Here is a 17280-nt window from a genome sequence, read left to right on the forward strand (position 1 = left end):
TTTTTAAAAGGAACATGTGTTGGATGCTCACCTGAAGCTGATCACATCTGACGCTGCACCATCCTGCCCTGTAGTGCCTGCGAGCCAGGGCTGCTCCAAGGTAAGCAAGAGCATGCTGAGGCCACCTCTGTTTTTACCAAACCACTATGCAAATAATGCTTTTTAGTGGTAGCAGCAATGTGGTAAGGATAAGATCAACGGCGTGCACTCCCCCCTAAACATGTGCTTCTAGTGAGGGTAAAATAACAGCCAACTAGGTCAAAAATCTTTGCCAAAAGTTCTAAAAGGATTAGGCCCCTTTCACACGGGCTTTCCGATCAGGCCCGCCTGTCAGTTTTTAATGCAGACCTGATCGGACGCTCCATGCAGCCCTTTGAAGCAGCGGATACATCTGATCCGATACTGTCCGTGAAATCCATCCATTTCCGTCTGGAAGATCGGATGAAAACAGACAGGCGGTCTGTTTTCATCCGATCTCCCATAGAGGAGAGCGGGGCTCCGACAGCTCCATCTCTGCAAAGTAGGCGGAGACGGCCCTGTCATCCGCCTGCTCAGCGGGGATGGGCGGAGCGATCCCCACTGAATAAAACAGAGTCTGCTGGGCGCACCCCTCGTGTGAAAGGACCCTGTGTCTCCTCTTCAAAGAGATGTCAGACACCTTCCTCTCCCTTCAGCCTGGTGCTCAATTTTGTGCTTAATTTTGGTGTGGAACCTGCAACACATAATTGACTAGCTCTTGAACTAGTTCTCTATGCAAGGGCTGCATAGACAAACCAGTAATTAATGACTGTTCGTTATCACAGGCAGGTGTTGTGCTTCTGATTGCTCTGGCTACATTTACAGGCTCAGGGTGTCAGCAGCTTATATTTACTATTATGTCTGGACTAGTTAAGAATTGAAAGGCTTTGGTTGCTTCTCATTTGAGGGAGACATTCAGGTTTACTTCAGTGTACTTATCTCTATATGGGCGACTTCTACTTGATTCCATTCAAACCAAACGTTATGGTTAGGTCTAGGAGTGGAAGCTGTACCCAATATGGGTTACCAGTGTCCACTATAAACACAGTAGTTGGGGTACTCAATCTTACACTTAACTGAATCTCCCCCGGTACTTTGTACTTTCACTGGCTAGATATACAATGCATTGTTAGCACAGAGCAAGTTATACTTGGGTACCGCGACTGTGCCAACTGTCTGCTTGATGGCAAAACCATCAAAGGCATATGTATTGCGGATCAGGAGGTATCGCTTAGATCAGGAGGTTTTCAAACTACGGCCCTCCAGTTGTTCAGGAACTACAATTCCCATCATGCCTAGTCATGTATGTGAATGTCAGAGTTTTACAATGTCTCATGGGGTGTGTAGTTCCGCAACAGCTGGAGGGCCGTAGTTTGAGGATCCCCGATTTAGATGAATACACCAGGACTCTGACCTCATGGTTATGAAGTATGCTAGTATTCTATGTCTCTGTGTTTTGTCTATCATGAACATACACATGAAATCGATACATTGGGGGCAGGATCTCTAGTGGCTGCAGTTCTACCAAGTATTCTTTGTTTGCAAATGAACGTTTATATGTTAAATTCGCTATCTGTGTCTGTGCATTTCACAATCTATTACTCTATATCACAGGTGTCAAACACAAGGCCCGCGGGCCGAATCCGGCCCTCCAGGCCATTTTATGTGGCCCTCGCACCTCTCCTGTAGCTGCAGGAGAGCTCCAGTCTTCCTCCAGACCTTATAATTTCTGCTTTCCAGCAATGCCTCCAGCTTCTTCCCAGCTGCACCACAAGGTAAGGGAGGTGCACTGTGATGTAAGGGAGGGTGGGGGACTCAACCTTTGATGGTGGAGAGGCTCTTTACGTTTTATGTAAGGGTAGGGGATGCTCTGGACATCTAGTCTTACAGATACAACCGGCCCTTTTGAGGGCAATCATAATGCTGATGCGGCCCATGATTAAATTGAGTTTGACACCCCTGCTCTATATGAAGCTTCTAATAGCCTTCTTTTTGAAGCAGGCTTCCCTCCAGAAGTTTCTGTGCGATGGTTCATTATACAGAACACTTTATCCTTAGGTGTTGTACTATAATGAATTTGGGGTTGTTATTTTTATTCCATCCCTTTGAATATATTCAGATCATCAGATGGTAGTTGTACATGGAGGTAAGTTGTATCTGTCCTTATATATGGATTGACCAGGAGACCTTGATTCTGAGGCTTCATACAGCAGACACACTACCGGGGCCTGACACTGGTTGCTGTATGGGACGTGGTTCCAGTCCGCTAGCATCAGGGAAAATACGATATATCGCCTACTTCCTCTAAAGCAATTGTTGTGTTTATACAGACATCCTACAGTACAGGCAGTCTTCATGTTAGGATACTATAAAGAAGGCCATTCTTAAGGACGTGGGATCACTGTATTATATCCTAGGATAGGGTCTGTCTATACAATAGTAGATCCCAGGCCAGGGCTGCAGAGACCGCCAGGTCTTTCGAATTATACTCTGCAGCACATTTTTATGTGCAGGGGTATGGACAGTATCTCAGCCTATTAATACCTATTATAACTCGGTACCTCATACCTGGCTTAGGTTATGGCACTATATTCAAATATAGTCTATATGCATCATTTTATCACCTTAAAGCTGAACTTTTACCCTGAACAACGGGGGAGGGCAGACATGCATCAGCTACCTGCAAGGACTAGGGTGGATCAAACATACAAAAGTCCCAATTAGTACCAAGCCAATAGGTGGTGTACCTGGGCTATACGAGAGAAACGAAGGAAATGAAAATCTATGTAACCCAAGACAAGGAACACCTAACGTTCTAAATACAGACCGACAAGGCAAATGGAATTCCCAGAGGATTCGAGCCTGATCAAGTCATTGATTCAGGGCAAAGACATTCAAATAAAGTCCCACAATGCCACCACTGTAGCATATTTCAACAGACTGGGAGAACAAAGTCCCCTCTTCTAATGACCCTGGTAGATACAATCCTGACTTAGAAGCGAACATAAAGCCTATTTTGGCGGTACAATGGGGAGGGGAGGGTAGTAAAAACTTTTGCAGATTATCTAAACCGCAGCGCAGTAAAGCAGACGGAAAAGTCTCTGGATCAGTCAACTTTCACCTGGATCACCCAAACGTGGGGGACACCTGAGGTGGAGCTGTTTGCATCAAGGATCAATGAAGACTGGTCCTACCATCTATGCTACGTCTCTCCTCCAACCATCCAGATTCCCAGAGTGAATCAAAAGATCAGGGGGGGGGGGGGGAGCGACGGTTATCCTGATCAAACCCACAATGGCTGTTCTGACTGTTCAGCCACCTCAAAAACATGAGCGCGCAACCACACCTGAGTTTACCAGACATATCGAATCTCCTAACACAGGGTCCATTTAGCCACCCAAACTTTAAGTTGATTAAACCTGCTTGTGGAGAGGGTAATGCTGCAGAAAAAGGGGCTGTCAGATAAGGTAGCAACACCATATTGGCCAGCAGGGAAAAGGTCTCCAGGGCTATATACCTGAAAACTTAGTAGTGAAGTGATCCCGCGCAATGGAAATTAAAGATTATGTAAAGGAAAAATGATATGTAAAGGAAAAATTATATTATGTATAAAGCAAGGGAGTTGCTGCCTACCCAGAAGCTTTTCAGCAGTGTGAGAAGCCAGAGAGAGTTTTATAGTGTATTGGTTTGGGTAAATGGCGCTACTCAATTTGGTATGTGCAAATGGTTGACTCTGTATATCAATATATTCAAACCTGGTATACATATTAATAAATATAATAATAATAATAATAATGATAAAATGAAATTATAAAGTAAATCTGGATATAAAAGTGCTAGTGCCCGCCCGTGACGTACGTTTATATAAACCAAAAAAGTGACATGTGCATCAATGTTGCTCAGTGCTGTGAAATCAAATAAGTGTGGGTCAAGATTAATACAATATATGTTTTGTTACACACTGGGAATATAACCAAAAGAGATAAAAAGTAAAAAATTTGCAAAAAAGTGCAAATGCACAGGTTGCAAAGGTGTGCAAAAGAGCAATTAATATATCAATAGTGTCCTTAACAAAAAAGAACCAGGAACAGTGCTGGTTGTAGAGAAGGTCTCTATCTGTGTAGTAAAACCAGTCTTATAAATCGCACTTAGAAAGGTGCTTCTGTGCAAGTGGAAATCCGTGCAATCGCATACATCAAATGTATAGTTAGACTGTGGTGAAAACAAGAAGACGTATCAGATGTGATGTTATACTTTTCCCTTTGCTGTGCTCGGTGCGGTATTCCATGCCCCTAAGGAAATGCACTCACCGCAATTCCCTCCCCATAAAGGGGTATAAAGCCTGTACAGAAAATGGGATGGTCCTGCGGGTTCCCTTTTGGATCCTAGCAGGTGTAGGAGAAGCGTGTCCTCAATGCCTCAGCATGGTCCATCAAATGGCCCCAAATACAGAAGATAGATACTCCATAGTGCAGTATGTATAAACTTTTATTCAAATAAAAATAACCACTCACAGTTAGGTATGCAATACAGCGTTGGTGGTATAGTGTCCGAGCCGGATGTCCGGGTGCGGATGCGTTCCAGAAGACTGATCACTCTAGCGGAATTGACGGAGCGACGTATGGTCCAGCCCTACCGGTTTCGTCAGGATTGACGTCATCAGGAGCTACGCTATACCACCAACGCTGTATTGTATACCTGAGTGGTTATCTTTATTTGAATGAAAGTTTATACATACTGCACTATGGAGTATCTATCTTCTGTATTTGGGGCCATTTGAGGGACCATCCTGAGGCATTGAGGACACGCTTCTCCTACACCTGCCAGGACCTAACGGATCCAGAGGGAACGCGCAGGACCATCCAATTTGCTGTGTAGGCTTTATACCCCTTTATGGGGAGGGCACTGCGGGGAGTGTATTTCCTTAGGGGCACGGAATACCGCACCGAGCACAGCAAAGGGAAAAGTATAACATCACAACTGATATGTCTTCTTGTGTTCACCACAGTCTCCCTATACATTTGATGTATGGGATTGCACGGATTTCCACTTGCACAGAAGCACCTTTCTAAGTGCGATTTATAAGACTACACAGATAGAGACTTTCTCTACAACCAGCACTGTTCCTGGTTCTTTTTTGTTATAGACACTATTGATATATTTATTAATTGCTCTTTTGCACATTTTGCACACCTTTGCAAGTTTTTGTGTTTATTGTCATATTGCACCACCTGTGCATTTGCACTTTTTTTGCAAATTTTTTACTTTTTATCTCTTTTGGTTAAAATTACCAGTGAGTAACATATATTGTATTCATCTTGACCCACACTTATTTGATTTCACAGCATTGAGTAACATTGATGCACGTCACTTTATTGGTTTATATAAACATTGTACGTCACAGGTGGGCACTAGCACTTTTATATCCATATTTACTTTATAAATTTCATTTTATCATCATTATTATTATATTTTTTTATTAATATGTATACCCAAACCAATACACAAACTCTATATACCGAAAAGTCGGCAAAAAGTTTATTGGCTAAGACATGGGCAAAGACATGGGGAATAAGGAGCCAGAAGTGTCTAGTATGGGACCTATCCCATATTAATAGGGTTCCCTTCATGCCCATTTGAACCATTACACGAAACCCTAGTCAAGATCCTCACACTTAAAGTCGTTGTTAAGCCACTGATATAAAATCATCCCATCCCCTCAGTAATATAACAATAAGTTCCCCTGTGTCCATGGTATAGAAAAAATATGCCGATCTGCACCTACATCAGAGCAACTCCCTGGGCTCAGCTGACTCATCAGGCTCTCTCCTCTGCCCGACTGACAGTTCCAGCGGGTGTGACCGAGCACTAACGCTGACGTTAGACTGGGAGGAGGAGAGAGACAGCCGAGCGGTAACGTGATTGCCGGGAGCCGCTCTGATATAGGTACAGATCAGCATATTTTTTTCTTTAGCACAGAAAAAGGGGCACTTATTTTTATATTACAGAGGAGATGGGATGATTTTATATTAAATATGAGAGCAGCAGGAGGGGAGGGGCACTGACACGAGCAGACAGGCAGGGAGGAGAGGACAGAGCAGGGCTGTGGCTGACAGAGGCACGTAAACTGACCATGGTGTCAGGGCTCAGCAGCCATGATATACCTTGGTCAGTTAACAGAAGGGAGGGTAGAAACTGGCAGGATAAGCCAGGTTTTTTTAGGCGATACAGGGGGCCAAATGACAGCACAAGCACTGTGCTGTATAACATGCTTTAACCCCTTCGCGCCAACGGAGCGTAAATATGCGACCTCAGCTTCAGGGGGTTGTAGCGGGGAGATGCCTGCAGCTAGAGGCTGGCCGAAGACCTGAACAAAGCCGCATTGGTCTCTGATCAGGTCTCCGATGTAAAAACCCGGAAGCGATGTCATGACATCCTACTGGGTACTGGAGCCTTAAAGGCACCAGATTCTTAAAAAAAAAAAAAAAAAACTACAGCATTCAAAAAGCCAAACTTACCGGTTGGAAGCTTTTAGTATAAAGGAGGGATTTGAGGTCTTTTAGACCCCAGATTCCCCCATAAAGCACCTGTTTAAATTTCTTGTGACCGCAATAAAAGTGATCGAAACTTTTTTTTTTTTTAAATGGATAGTGTAAAAACAAAATAAAATTAAGAAAAAAAAAATAATTGAAAGCACCCTGTCTCTCCGTGCTCACGTGCAGAAGCGAAAGCATATGTAAGACACGCATGCATATTAAAAGAGTGTTCAAACCACACGTGAGGTATCTTCACGATCGTTAGAGCGAGAGCAATAATTCTAGCACAAGACCTATTCTAAACCGGTAACCATTAACGTTTTTTATTAAAGCGTCACCTATGGAGATTTTTAAGTATCGAAGTTTCTCCATTCCACGAGTGTGCACAATTTTAAATCACAACATGTTAGGTATCCATTTACTCGGCAGAACATCTATATTATACAAATAATTTGGGCTAACTTTACTGTTTTTTTTTTTTCATGAAAGTGTATTTCTTCCCAAAAAATTGCATTTGAAAGACCGCTGCGCAAATTTTATTCTCTAGGGTCTCTTCTAAACAATATATAATGTTTCGGGGGTTCCAAGTAATTTTCTAGCAAAAAATACAGCTTTTTTAACTTGTAAACAACATATGTCAGAAAAAGTTCATACTTCTCAAACTATTATTATTCACTCCCTTCTGGCCTTTAGGAGCAGCAGAAAAGGGGAGACCTACTCCAAACTGGAAGTCAGGAAGATCCTCATACCCCAACCAAGGAGTGGTGAAGATTAACGACCATGGACGATTCACATTCAGGGCCTAACAGGCTTCAAAAATCACAATAGCAAGACGGATCAAGCTGGCCATAACCTTCGCCTATCGAGTACAAAACCTTGCTCCCCTCAAGTGGGATCAAAGCTCATTTACCAGGGCATGGACTTTCTCGGTGGCAGAAAAAGCAGGGGCACCACTAGAGCAGATATGCAGGGCAGCGACAGGGTCGAGCTTCAAAAGCTTTGTAGGGTACCTTTTGCATCGATCACCTGTCCCAGTCAAAATCAAACTTTCGGTAAGAAAGTGCTCCAGGCTTTGACCCCTCCCTAGCGAGTATTGCTTGATACATCCTCTTAGATGCTGCCCTGGAAGATGACTTGAGAAAATTGAGTTAGGTACCTAGTAACTTTTTCTAGAAGTCTTCCAGGGCAGCACTCCTTCCAGCCTTAAGTGTCAATTAAAAATTAGAATCTAGGTATTTAGGTTACCTGTTGTTCTGTCGGTACTTTGATATCACTGAGGCACACAGGTGGGAGTGAACTTTTTAGAATGGTGAACAAATTAGTTTTCTGTTTGCGGGTGGGAGGAGCCCTATCTCTTAGATGCCCGGCCCTGGAAGACTCCTAGAAAAAGTTTTGGTATGTCAAACGATTTTACCGCAAAGGTCTAGGAAACACAAATTTCAGTGAAAACACAAAGTTAGGCGGCAAAAAAATGCAAAGTTAGGCGGCAAAAAAATGCAATAAATTAGCCAATTTATTTGGAAAATATAAAACCCGAGGTTGCAAAACAGATAACCCAACATGTTAAACCCTAAATCTGCGTGCGCCCATGAAATTGCAACGAATGTCAGTACCCTAAATTTTCTATAGGGGATGCTTTAAAAGACCCCTATAGGTCATCAGTTTAGCGTTACAAAGGAGGTCTGGTGCTAGTATTAGTGCTCTCATTCCAGCAAACACGGCGATATTTGGGCCCCTTTCACACAGGCTTTCCGATCCGCCTATCAGTTTTTCAGGAGGACCGGGTCAGATGCTCATGGAGCAGCAAGCATTAGCGGAGACATCGACGCTGACACCTGCTGCTATCTGATCAGATCCTGTCCGTGAAATCCGGACGGATGGAAACACCATTTTCCATCTGTCCAGCGGATCAGAACAGATGGGATTGGATGATATATAGAGGACAGCAGGGATCTGACAGCTCAGTTTCTGCACACAGAGTAGAGACGGAGCTGTCATCCGTCTGCTCAGCAGGGATCGGCGGATTGATCCCCCGCTGAGCAGAATGGACCCCGTCGGGCACACTGCCCGTGTGAAAGAAGCAAAAAACATGTATAACAATCAACATTTTCAGGCATAGCCGCCCCAACACGTGCGTTTACATTTGTACGTGGGTATATGTGGGGGGGTCCTTGATTTTGATTTTTTTTTTTTTTTTTTTTTTTTTTTTTTAGGAGAGGATGTGCTTGGGTGCAACTTTCATTACAATTAAAAAAAGTCCCCTGTGCAATTATTTTTTTGGGCGACATTTTCTCTTTAACCTCTTGCATTTTCCTCTTTAATCACTTGCCTACTGGGCACTTTTACCCCCTTCCTGCCTAGGCCAATTTTCAGTGGTGTCACACTTTGAATGACAATTGCACGGTCACACTACACTGTACCTATATGACATTTTTTAAACACAAATAGAGCTTTCTTTTGGTGATATTTAACCACTTGCCGAATGCCGACCGCCCCACGCAGATTTATTATGGCAGGGCAGCTCGGCTGCGCATAATCATGTACATCTATGTTTTTATGTGCACGGGGTCTTGGCGGCAGAGCGCGTGCCCCCGGAGCCGCACTCCTGCTGTGCTTATCCACAGCGGGAGCCAGACCGTGGGAGAAGGGGGCACAATCGCCTCCCCTGATCTTTGGGAAAACTGACAGGAGAGCCGCCTGCCTTTGTAAACAAAGCAGGCGACTCTCCTGTCAAACAGGCACAGTGAGATTGTGCGTCTCAGCCAAGCTGAAACACCGATCTCTGTGTGCTTTTCACAGAGCACTGCAACCCGGCCCCCCCACACTAAGCACAATTAGGCTCACACTTAACCCCTTGATCACCCCCAGTATTAACCCCTTCCCTACCAGTGTCATTTATACAGTAACCATGCATATTATTTAGCACTGATCACTGTATTGGTGTCACTGGTCCTCAAAAAGTGTCACTTAAGTTTTAGATTTGTCCACCGCGATGTCGCAGTCCCACTAAAAATTGTTGATCGACGCCAATACTAATAAAAAAAAAAAATACGTTAAAAAATCTATTCTATGGTTTGTAAACGCTATAACTTTTGCGCAAACCAATATACGCTTTTTGGGATTTTTTTACCAAAAATATGAAGCAGAGTACAAATTGGCCTAAACTGATAACAAAAATTAGATTTTTGAATTTTTTTTATTTGGGAATGTTTTATAGCAGAAAGTAAAAAATGTGTTTTTTTTCAAAATTGACGCTTTTTTGTTTATAGCGCAAAATCTAAAAACCGCAGAGGTGATCAAATACTACCAAAAGAAAGCTCTATTTGTGGGGAAAAAGGACATCAATTGTATTTGGGTCCAGCGTCGCACAACTGCTCAAATGTTAAAGAAACGCTGTGCCGAATCGCAAAAAATGGCCTAGTCATTAAGGGGATCGTTTAAAAGTGGTTAATCACTACTGAGTTTTTTATTTTTTGCTAAACAGATTGAAAAAAAGGCCAGAAATTTTTTAAAAAAAACACATTTTTTTCTGTATTGTGGTTACAAAATTTTGTAAACAGGCAATTTTCACTGATGTGCACTGATGGGGCTAAACTGATTAGTGTAGATGTCCCCTTTCACACTTGCCGGTTACCAGTTCTTCTCACGCTGCGAAAGCGGAGGAAAGGAAGGCAGATAACCGGCAAGTGTGTTTACATCATGATCAGCTGTGATTGGACACAGCTGATCATGTGGTAAAGGGCCGCTGCGATTGACCCTTTACCCTGATCTCTGATCAGTTGTGTCTGGGCTGCTGCCTGAATGCTTCCATCTGACAAAAACTGCCCGGTACAACATGTCCTGAGCGTCGGGCGATAAGAATTGTGCATCCCTGCGCCTGGTGCCAATGGTGAATGGGCTGACAAAAGCACAGGTGCCAGGACAAAATTTCTAGTAACCATGGTGACCTGGCGCCTGGAATTTGTCGAGCCCTGAGCTACATAGAGTATGCAGTGCTGTGTTCTGGCAACATCACAGGTAACGTCTCATCTGCTGCTGAATAAAAACTGAGTTGGGTTGAGTGCGGCTTAGTCATTTAAAAGCCTTCCATTTTTCCCAATGAATACAAGGCGGCCTCTAGTTGTCCTAAGTAGAAATCATAATATCAAGGCTTCCTCTGAACAGCTGAGAAGTCAATGGCCCAACTCGATCTTGTTCCAGCAGCAGATTGCCCGTAATACTGTCAGAACACAGAGCTGAATAATGTGTGTAGCTGATGCTACTACAGTATAATACAGCGCTGACAGCAGCAGAATAACACGGTAATAGGAATTGTTTGTTTGGCTCAGCTTGTCCCAAAAAAAGCTATTTAAAGGAAGGCCGGACTTCAGGTTTAGCATAGGGCAAAAAGTGCAGCATCCTAGACAAACAGTGCACATCCTGCATGCGTGAAGTCAAAGTAGCCTGGTTTGCATTTTTTCCCAGTCACTGGCAGTGTGAGGAGATACAATATCGGCCAACAACTAAAAATGAAAACTGTGAATTCACTTAAATACTTGGGGCTCTCTGGCCATAATTAATTCCTGTGTATAATATGGACCTAGCTAAAAACAGAGCAAATGTTCCGTGCACCTTTCCTTGCAACATTCATTGCAATTACCACCCACTTTCCAATGAATGTTTTCATTGTGATATATAGCAACATGCCAAAGGACATGACACAACCTTGAAAACTTTTCGGTACACATTCGGCCCACTTTAGCAAAAAATATTCTACTCAGGTAACTGTATGAGTTTAACACCTGTAAGGACAGTATTCAGTATATGACTTTATTCACATTTTATCTCCACATTTAGGCCTCTTGCACACGTTACTGATGTTTGAGCATCAGAATTCCTGGACTTCATTTCAGGCATTTGTGTTGTACGTATTGACACACAATATATTCCTAGGCCAAAGTCATTAATATCTATGCTCATGTGCGCATTTGCACGCACTCGCGCTAAATACTGACTTGGAATTCAAATTTTTCTATTTTTTTTTTCAAGACTATGCAGCGCTTACCCCACTTCAGCTCCGAAAGATTTTACCCAATTCACGACCAGGCCATGTTTTGCTATTCGGCACTGCGCTACTTTAACTGGCACAGTCATGCAATGCTGTACCCAAACAAAATTGTATATAATTGTTTCCCACAAATAGAGCTTTTGATGATATTTGATCACCACTGGGTTTTTTATTTTTTTTTAACTCAAAAAAAAAAAATGCAAACACTTGACAAAATGTATTCTACTACGTCTTTGGTTAAAAAAAATACCGATAAGAGTGTATATTGTTTGGTTTGCGTGAAAGTTATGGCATCTCCAAAACAAATTTTTTTTCAGATTAACAGTATGATCGTGTGCGTTCATTTGATCGCATTTGTGCGCATTAGGCGTAAATTACTGTCCAAAAATTTTGATTTTTCTATTTTGTTCTTACTGAAGAATACACTGCGCTCATTTACGCGCTTGTGTGCATAGGCACATTAGAATGACTGTGCTGTATTTTAGCTCATAAAAAAAAAAAAAAAAGCTGTACTGAGCATTTTTAAGCTGCAGTGTTAAGGGGCCTAATGGAGGGGATTAAGCAGGCAATCTAACACTTGACACTGACACTTTGTCGGAACTGGTGAACTTCCACTGCCATCTCCAGTGACACTAAAACCATGATCAGTGCTAATAATAAACACTGACACTGTACTAATGACACTGGCTGGGAAGGGGTTAACTGGGGCAATCAAGGGTTGAATACGTGCCTCAGGCCCCTTTCAAACCAGCAGAACGATCGGGTTCGTCGGTCTGATCAGGTCTGCCTGAAAAACGGACAAACCATTATTATCCATGGGGCAGCGGATATATGTCCTCTGCCATCCGATCCGATAAAATCCGCTAAAAACAGGCACATGGGGATACATTCGCCATCCGCCTGGTGGATCAGATGACAATCAGTTAGAAACGAACATCCGACTCCCCCAAAGAGGACAGCGGGCTGTATCTGTGTCCACTCTGCATAGCAGAGTACACGGACCTGTCATCCCCCTACTCAGTGGGAATCAGCGGACAGATCCCCCCTTTGGACAGATCTGCTCTGTCTGAAAGGGGCCTAACTATGTTGACTATGGGTAATGTGTTCTTATTTTACTAAGCAATGTGCCAGTTTTTATTCCCTGCTTTGCAGGGAAACAAAAACTGGCACATTGCTGCTGTCAGAAGTGAGCATTGTGTTGTTTACATTCCCAAATCGCTCTGTCACTCGCTCCAATGAACAGCAGGTCCCAGCCATAAATCTTTGGCTGGGAACTGCTGATGGGCATGTGCTGGAGCCAATGACAGCACAGCCAGGGGCGGGCGTGTACTCCCTACCTGGAAATCCAAAAACACAATTATTTGTAATCCTGTGCAGCCGGCCCACACTGGAGCTGTAAAACTACAGTGCGCAGTCGGCAAGTGGTTAAGCACCTGTGTGTACAGGCACAATGTAAACAATAGGCTGCATTTTAGATCAGTAAAAAAAAAAAAAAAAACGCTGTACTGAGCTTTTTCAAGCTGCAATGTGCAAGAGGCTTTTCATGCAGACCAAGCTGTCAAGTAAAAGTGACATTGAGTTTTAGCAAACCATATAATACTTTGTGGGTTGCTTACAAGGGTAATATTTAAATGGTTTACATGAGAGCTGCCCTCTGATGAGTGATCTCTGGTGGATCAATTAAGAGGGCGTTTGACGGGTGGCTAGGAGGTGTGATGTCGCCTCCTAACCACCTGCTTTAACCTTTAAAAGCCAACACCGATCTGCAAGCAGTTGCAGCACAACCCCATTCACTTGAATGGATCCAACTCAGTGGGCAGCACTGCCTGCCGAATGCGCAGAGGTATAATAGCTTTGCGGCCAGTTTACAGCCCTGTCTGGCTATCTTTGCAGCCAAAGGATGGGCGTAAAAAATGCAGCTCAACGGTCTGTCTTTATCACCCCCCAAAACCACAAATGTAAGCTTAGTCTAGAAAAAAAAACTGCTGTTTTAACGGCTTAAAACATATCAGTTGGAGGTGGGTTTTAATTTGTTTGTATATTACCTAAAATGTCCATTCATTACGCGAATATGGGATGTTTCCTTAGGGCCCTGCTCCGGTTACTTGACAACCTTTGTCAAATGAGCCTGCTGGAAAAATTTTGGCAGAACAGCTGCGGCATCCAATCAGATGCAGCTGCTGTTTAGATATTTTAACAGCTGGCAGGGCTGGCTGTCAAAAAAATTTAAGTTGCAACTGGGAATTCGCTTAGCTACACTGCATAGCATGGAAGGTTAGAATCGGTTTTGTTTTTCAGCCCTATACGTGTTTGGCCAGCTTTAGCTTCCTTTACCTTGTCAACAGGATGACAATACTGCTGTGTGATCCCACTGCAGAATCAACAGTATTGTCACCATAATAAAGCGGTATTAGACACAAAACCAAAAATGTCATTTATTGCAGTTTACCAATCATTAGATGTGGTGGCTGCATTCGTTTTCCTTGCTTTGGCTTTTTTCCTCTCTCCGTTTTCACTTGGTGATCTGTCCAGTAACACACCTTTTATAGTGAGACAACTCTGGAGGAATGAGCACAGGAGAAATAGACAGCAGCATTGTCAGTCTGGGGGAGGGGAGTATTAGTAGATTTAGAAACCCCAGCGAATTGAAGCCAAACTCTAGCTCATTCTTCAAGTAGTTACAGCAGTTTGTTTTTTTAATTTGGGGTAAAGGTTTTACATGAAAAAATAAAAGCTAATCATTTTTAACTGCTTATGAACTGTCCTGTGCAAATATACTGCAGCAAGGAGACCCTCCTGCGCGAAATAACGTACCTGTACGTCATTTCGTGTACTGGGCCTGGGGCGCACACACGCCGCCCACGTTCCACTCTTTTAGACACAGTGGGAGCCAATCAGCAGGTCGTGCGGACTGCGATGGTTCATAAGAGGCAGAAGGGCGGTTTGCCTATGTAAACAAGGCAGACAGCCATTCTGTGAGAGGGAAAGATAGAGATTGAGTGTTCCTGCTAAGCAGGAACACAGATCTCTCTATTGCCCCAGTCAAAACACTCCCCACACAGTTAGCAAGCCCTCCCAGGGAACACATTTAACCCTTTGATCGCCCGATGTTAACCCCTTCCCTGCCAATGTCATTAGTACAGTGACAGTGCATTTTTTAGAACTCATCACTGTATTAGCATCACTGGTCCCCAAAAAGTGACACTTGGGGTGAGACTTGTTTGCTGTAATGTCGCAGTACCACTAAAAATTGCTCATTGTCACCATTACTAGTAAAAAAACAAAATTCCATAAATCTATCCCATAATTTGTAGAAGCGATAACTTTTGCGCAAATCTGGACTTTTTTTTGCCAAAAACATGTACCAGAATACCCTTTGCCTAAATTGATGAATTTGATTTTATACATTTTTATAGGATATGTTTTATAGTAAAAAATATTTTGTTTTTCTAAATGGTTGCTTTGTTTATAGCACAAAGCATAAAAAATGCAGAGCTGATCAAATACCACCAAAAGAAAGCTCAATTTGTGGGGAAAAAAAAAAAGAACATACATTGTGGTCCAGTGTCGCACAAACCGCACAATTGTCAGTTTAACAGTTACAGTGCCGTATCGCAAAAAATGGCCTGGTCATTAAGAGGGGGGTAAACCTTCCGGAGCTGAAGTGGTTAATCACCCTTGTGAGTTAGCGTTTTGACTCAGCCATGTAAACTGATACATTCTGCTGGAGAGCTAGTACTGGAAAAAAACACTTAGTGCCGGGTCACACTTGTGCGATGCGGGAAGGCTGGGAATTCACAGCCTGTTCCCGCATCGCACCCGCACATCTGGCAGTTCACACTGCCATATGCGATACGCAGGGGGTGTCAATTAAATTTTAACACCCCCAGTTTTATCGCATATCGCAGTGCGATCTGACAGTTCGCACAGGATCGGCTCGCACAAGTGTGAACCACTGTGCGATCCGATCCTGATGCGGCTGAAAAAAAGGGTCCTGTGCGTCTTTTGTGCGGGTGCGGTGCGAATTTAGCCATACAAAGTATATGGCTGAATTCGCACCGCACATCCGATCGAATGTAATGAAGGAGCAGTGCGCTCCGATATTACATGCTATCACCGTACACGCTATAGTGTGAACCGGCACTTATTGGCCAGATAACTAGATGAAAATAAAAAGTCTAAGGGCTAGTTCACACCAAAAAAACACACTACAGATCCGTTCCGGATGTATTTCAGCATGTACGTTTTTAACGCATTTTTGACAGGTTCTGGTGCAATTATGATGCGTTTCCTAAAGCACTCTAGATTCATTTTTTCACTGTGCTGGAGTCTAACGCGTTTTAGATGCATTTAACCACATTCCAGTGCAGAAAAAAAATGCAGCACTTTTTTTTCTGAAACTGACTGCACTGGTGTGAACTATGTGAATGGACACCAGATAACCTACGTTACATGCGTGTTTGATGCAGAAAAAAAAAAATGCACTGGACTGCACGTGGTGTGAACTGGCCCTAAAGAAGGAAACAAATGCAGCCATCACATCTAAGAATTGGTAAGCTGCAATATAATAAAGGTTGGCTTGATACTACTGTAAAGATAGCGGATCTACTGACAGGATCAACAGGTACTAGAACTGTGTACAAGGGGAATCAGAAAAAGAACAAGTGCTGCATCTATAACAGTGACTGACTGATCTCACCTAGGTCAGTGCTCAGTGACAGGCTCCATCATATGTCAGTGACACTTCCTAGTTGTCATCAGTCCCTTAGAGCCCTGTGTGACAATTACCTAACGCTGACCACTGGCTGTCATCCAGTCCATAAATACATGGAGAACCTCCCCAACAACAGAGCAGTGGTCAGGCCCTTCTGTACAAGGCAGTGTATGTTGATGCTTCCTGTGTACTCTATGGATTGCACTGGTGTGGCCATGCCAGTCCTTATCAGCTGATAGTGCAGAACATAGTGTGACACTGACAGTCAGGGTGGACTGGCCATATGATGAGCTGATCATAAAAGCAGGAGATCAATGGGAGAAGGGAAGGCAGCACGTAGCCCTGTGTATCCATCATCATCATCATCATTGCCATCCTTCTCCTCCATAGCAACACTCCCTTCCTCCTCCCCGGTACCCACAGCGGCGCTTCCATTTACCTGCTCCTCGAAGCGGTTCACCACGGCTTGCACCCACTCCACCGGCTTGTGAGCCGCCATCGCCCCGACTGGGGGTCTCCCCCTTCCTCCGCTTCCCGGGGATCACAGGCCGCCGGAGGGGAGGTGATGATGACAGGGACCGTACCCGCTTCTAATTCTGCCACCTCCTCCGCTTCCCCCCCTCCACCTCCTCCGCCACCACCACCGCCTCCTCCACCTCCCGCCGCCGCCGCCCCCTCCTCTCCTCCTCCCCGCTATCGCGCTCTCCCCTCGGCCATCACCGCAAAGACGCCATGACACCAGACCGGAAGTGCAATCACTCTGCTCGGCCCCTCGACTGCTGGGGAGGAGGCGCGCATGCGCCAAGCGCTCTGATAGCGAGGGACGGTCGGCCTGGGCTGAGGGGAGCGGCTTTGCCGAAGGGGCGTGGCTACGTTTGCTGTCGGAGCCAGTTAACCTCTTCGTTTGCTAGCCTAATAGTCATTGGTTGGAACTGAAAACAATCTTGATATGTTTTTGCATGTTA

The 17280-nt window shown here is 44.0% G+C and overlaps 1 protein-coding gene across 1 annotated transcript in view; it reads right to left on the reverse strand.

The window, feature by feature from the left end:
• NF1 (neurofibromin 1) overlaps positions 1 to 16931 on the reverse strand; it is a 585707-nt gene extending 568776 nt beyond the window's left edge. The window contains exon 1 of the mRNA XM_082247714.1: positions 16755 to 16931. Coding sequence (XP_082103840.1) covers positions 16755 to 16814 — 60 coding nt within the window. The 5' untranslated portion in view covers positions 16815 to 16931. The remainder of the gene's footprint in view (positions 1 to 16754) is intronic.
• Positions 16932 to 17280: the final 349 nt, after the last annotated feature.

Source organism: Pelophylax lessonae (assembly GCF_965119305.1).
Source record: "Pelophylax lessonae genome assembly, chromosome: 2".
Lineage (NCBI taxonomy): Eukaryota > Metazoa > Chordata > Amphibia > Anura > Ranidae > Pelophylax > Pelophylax lessonae.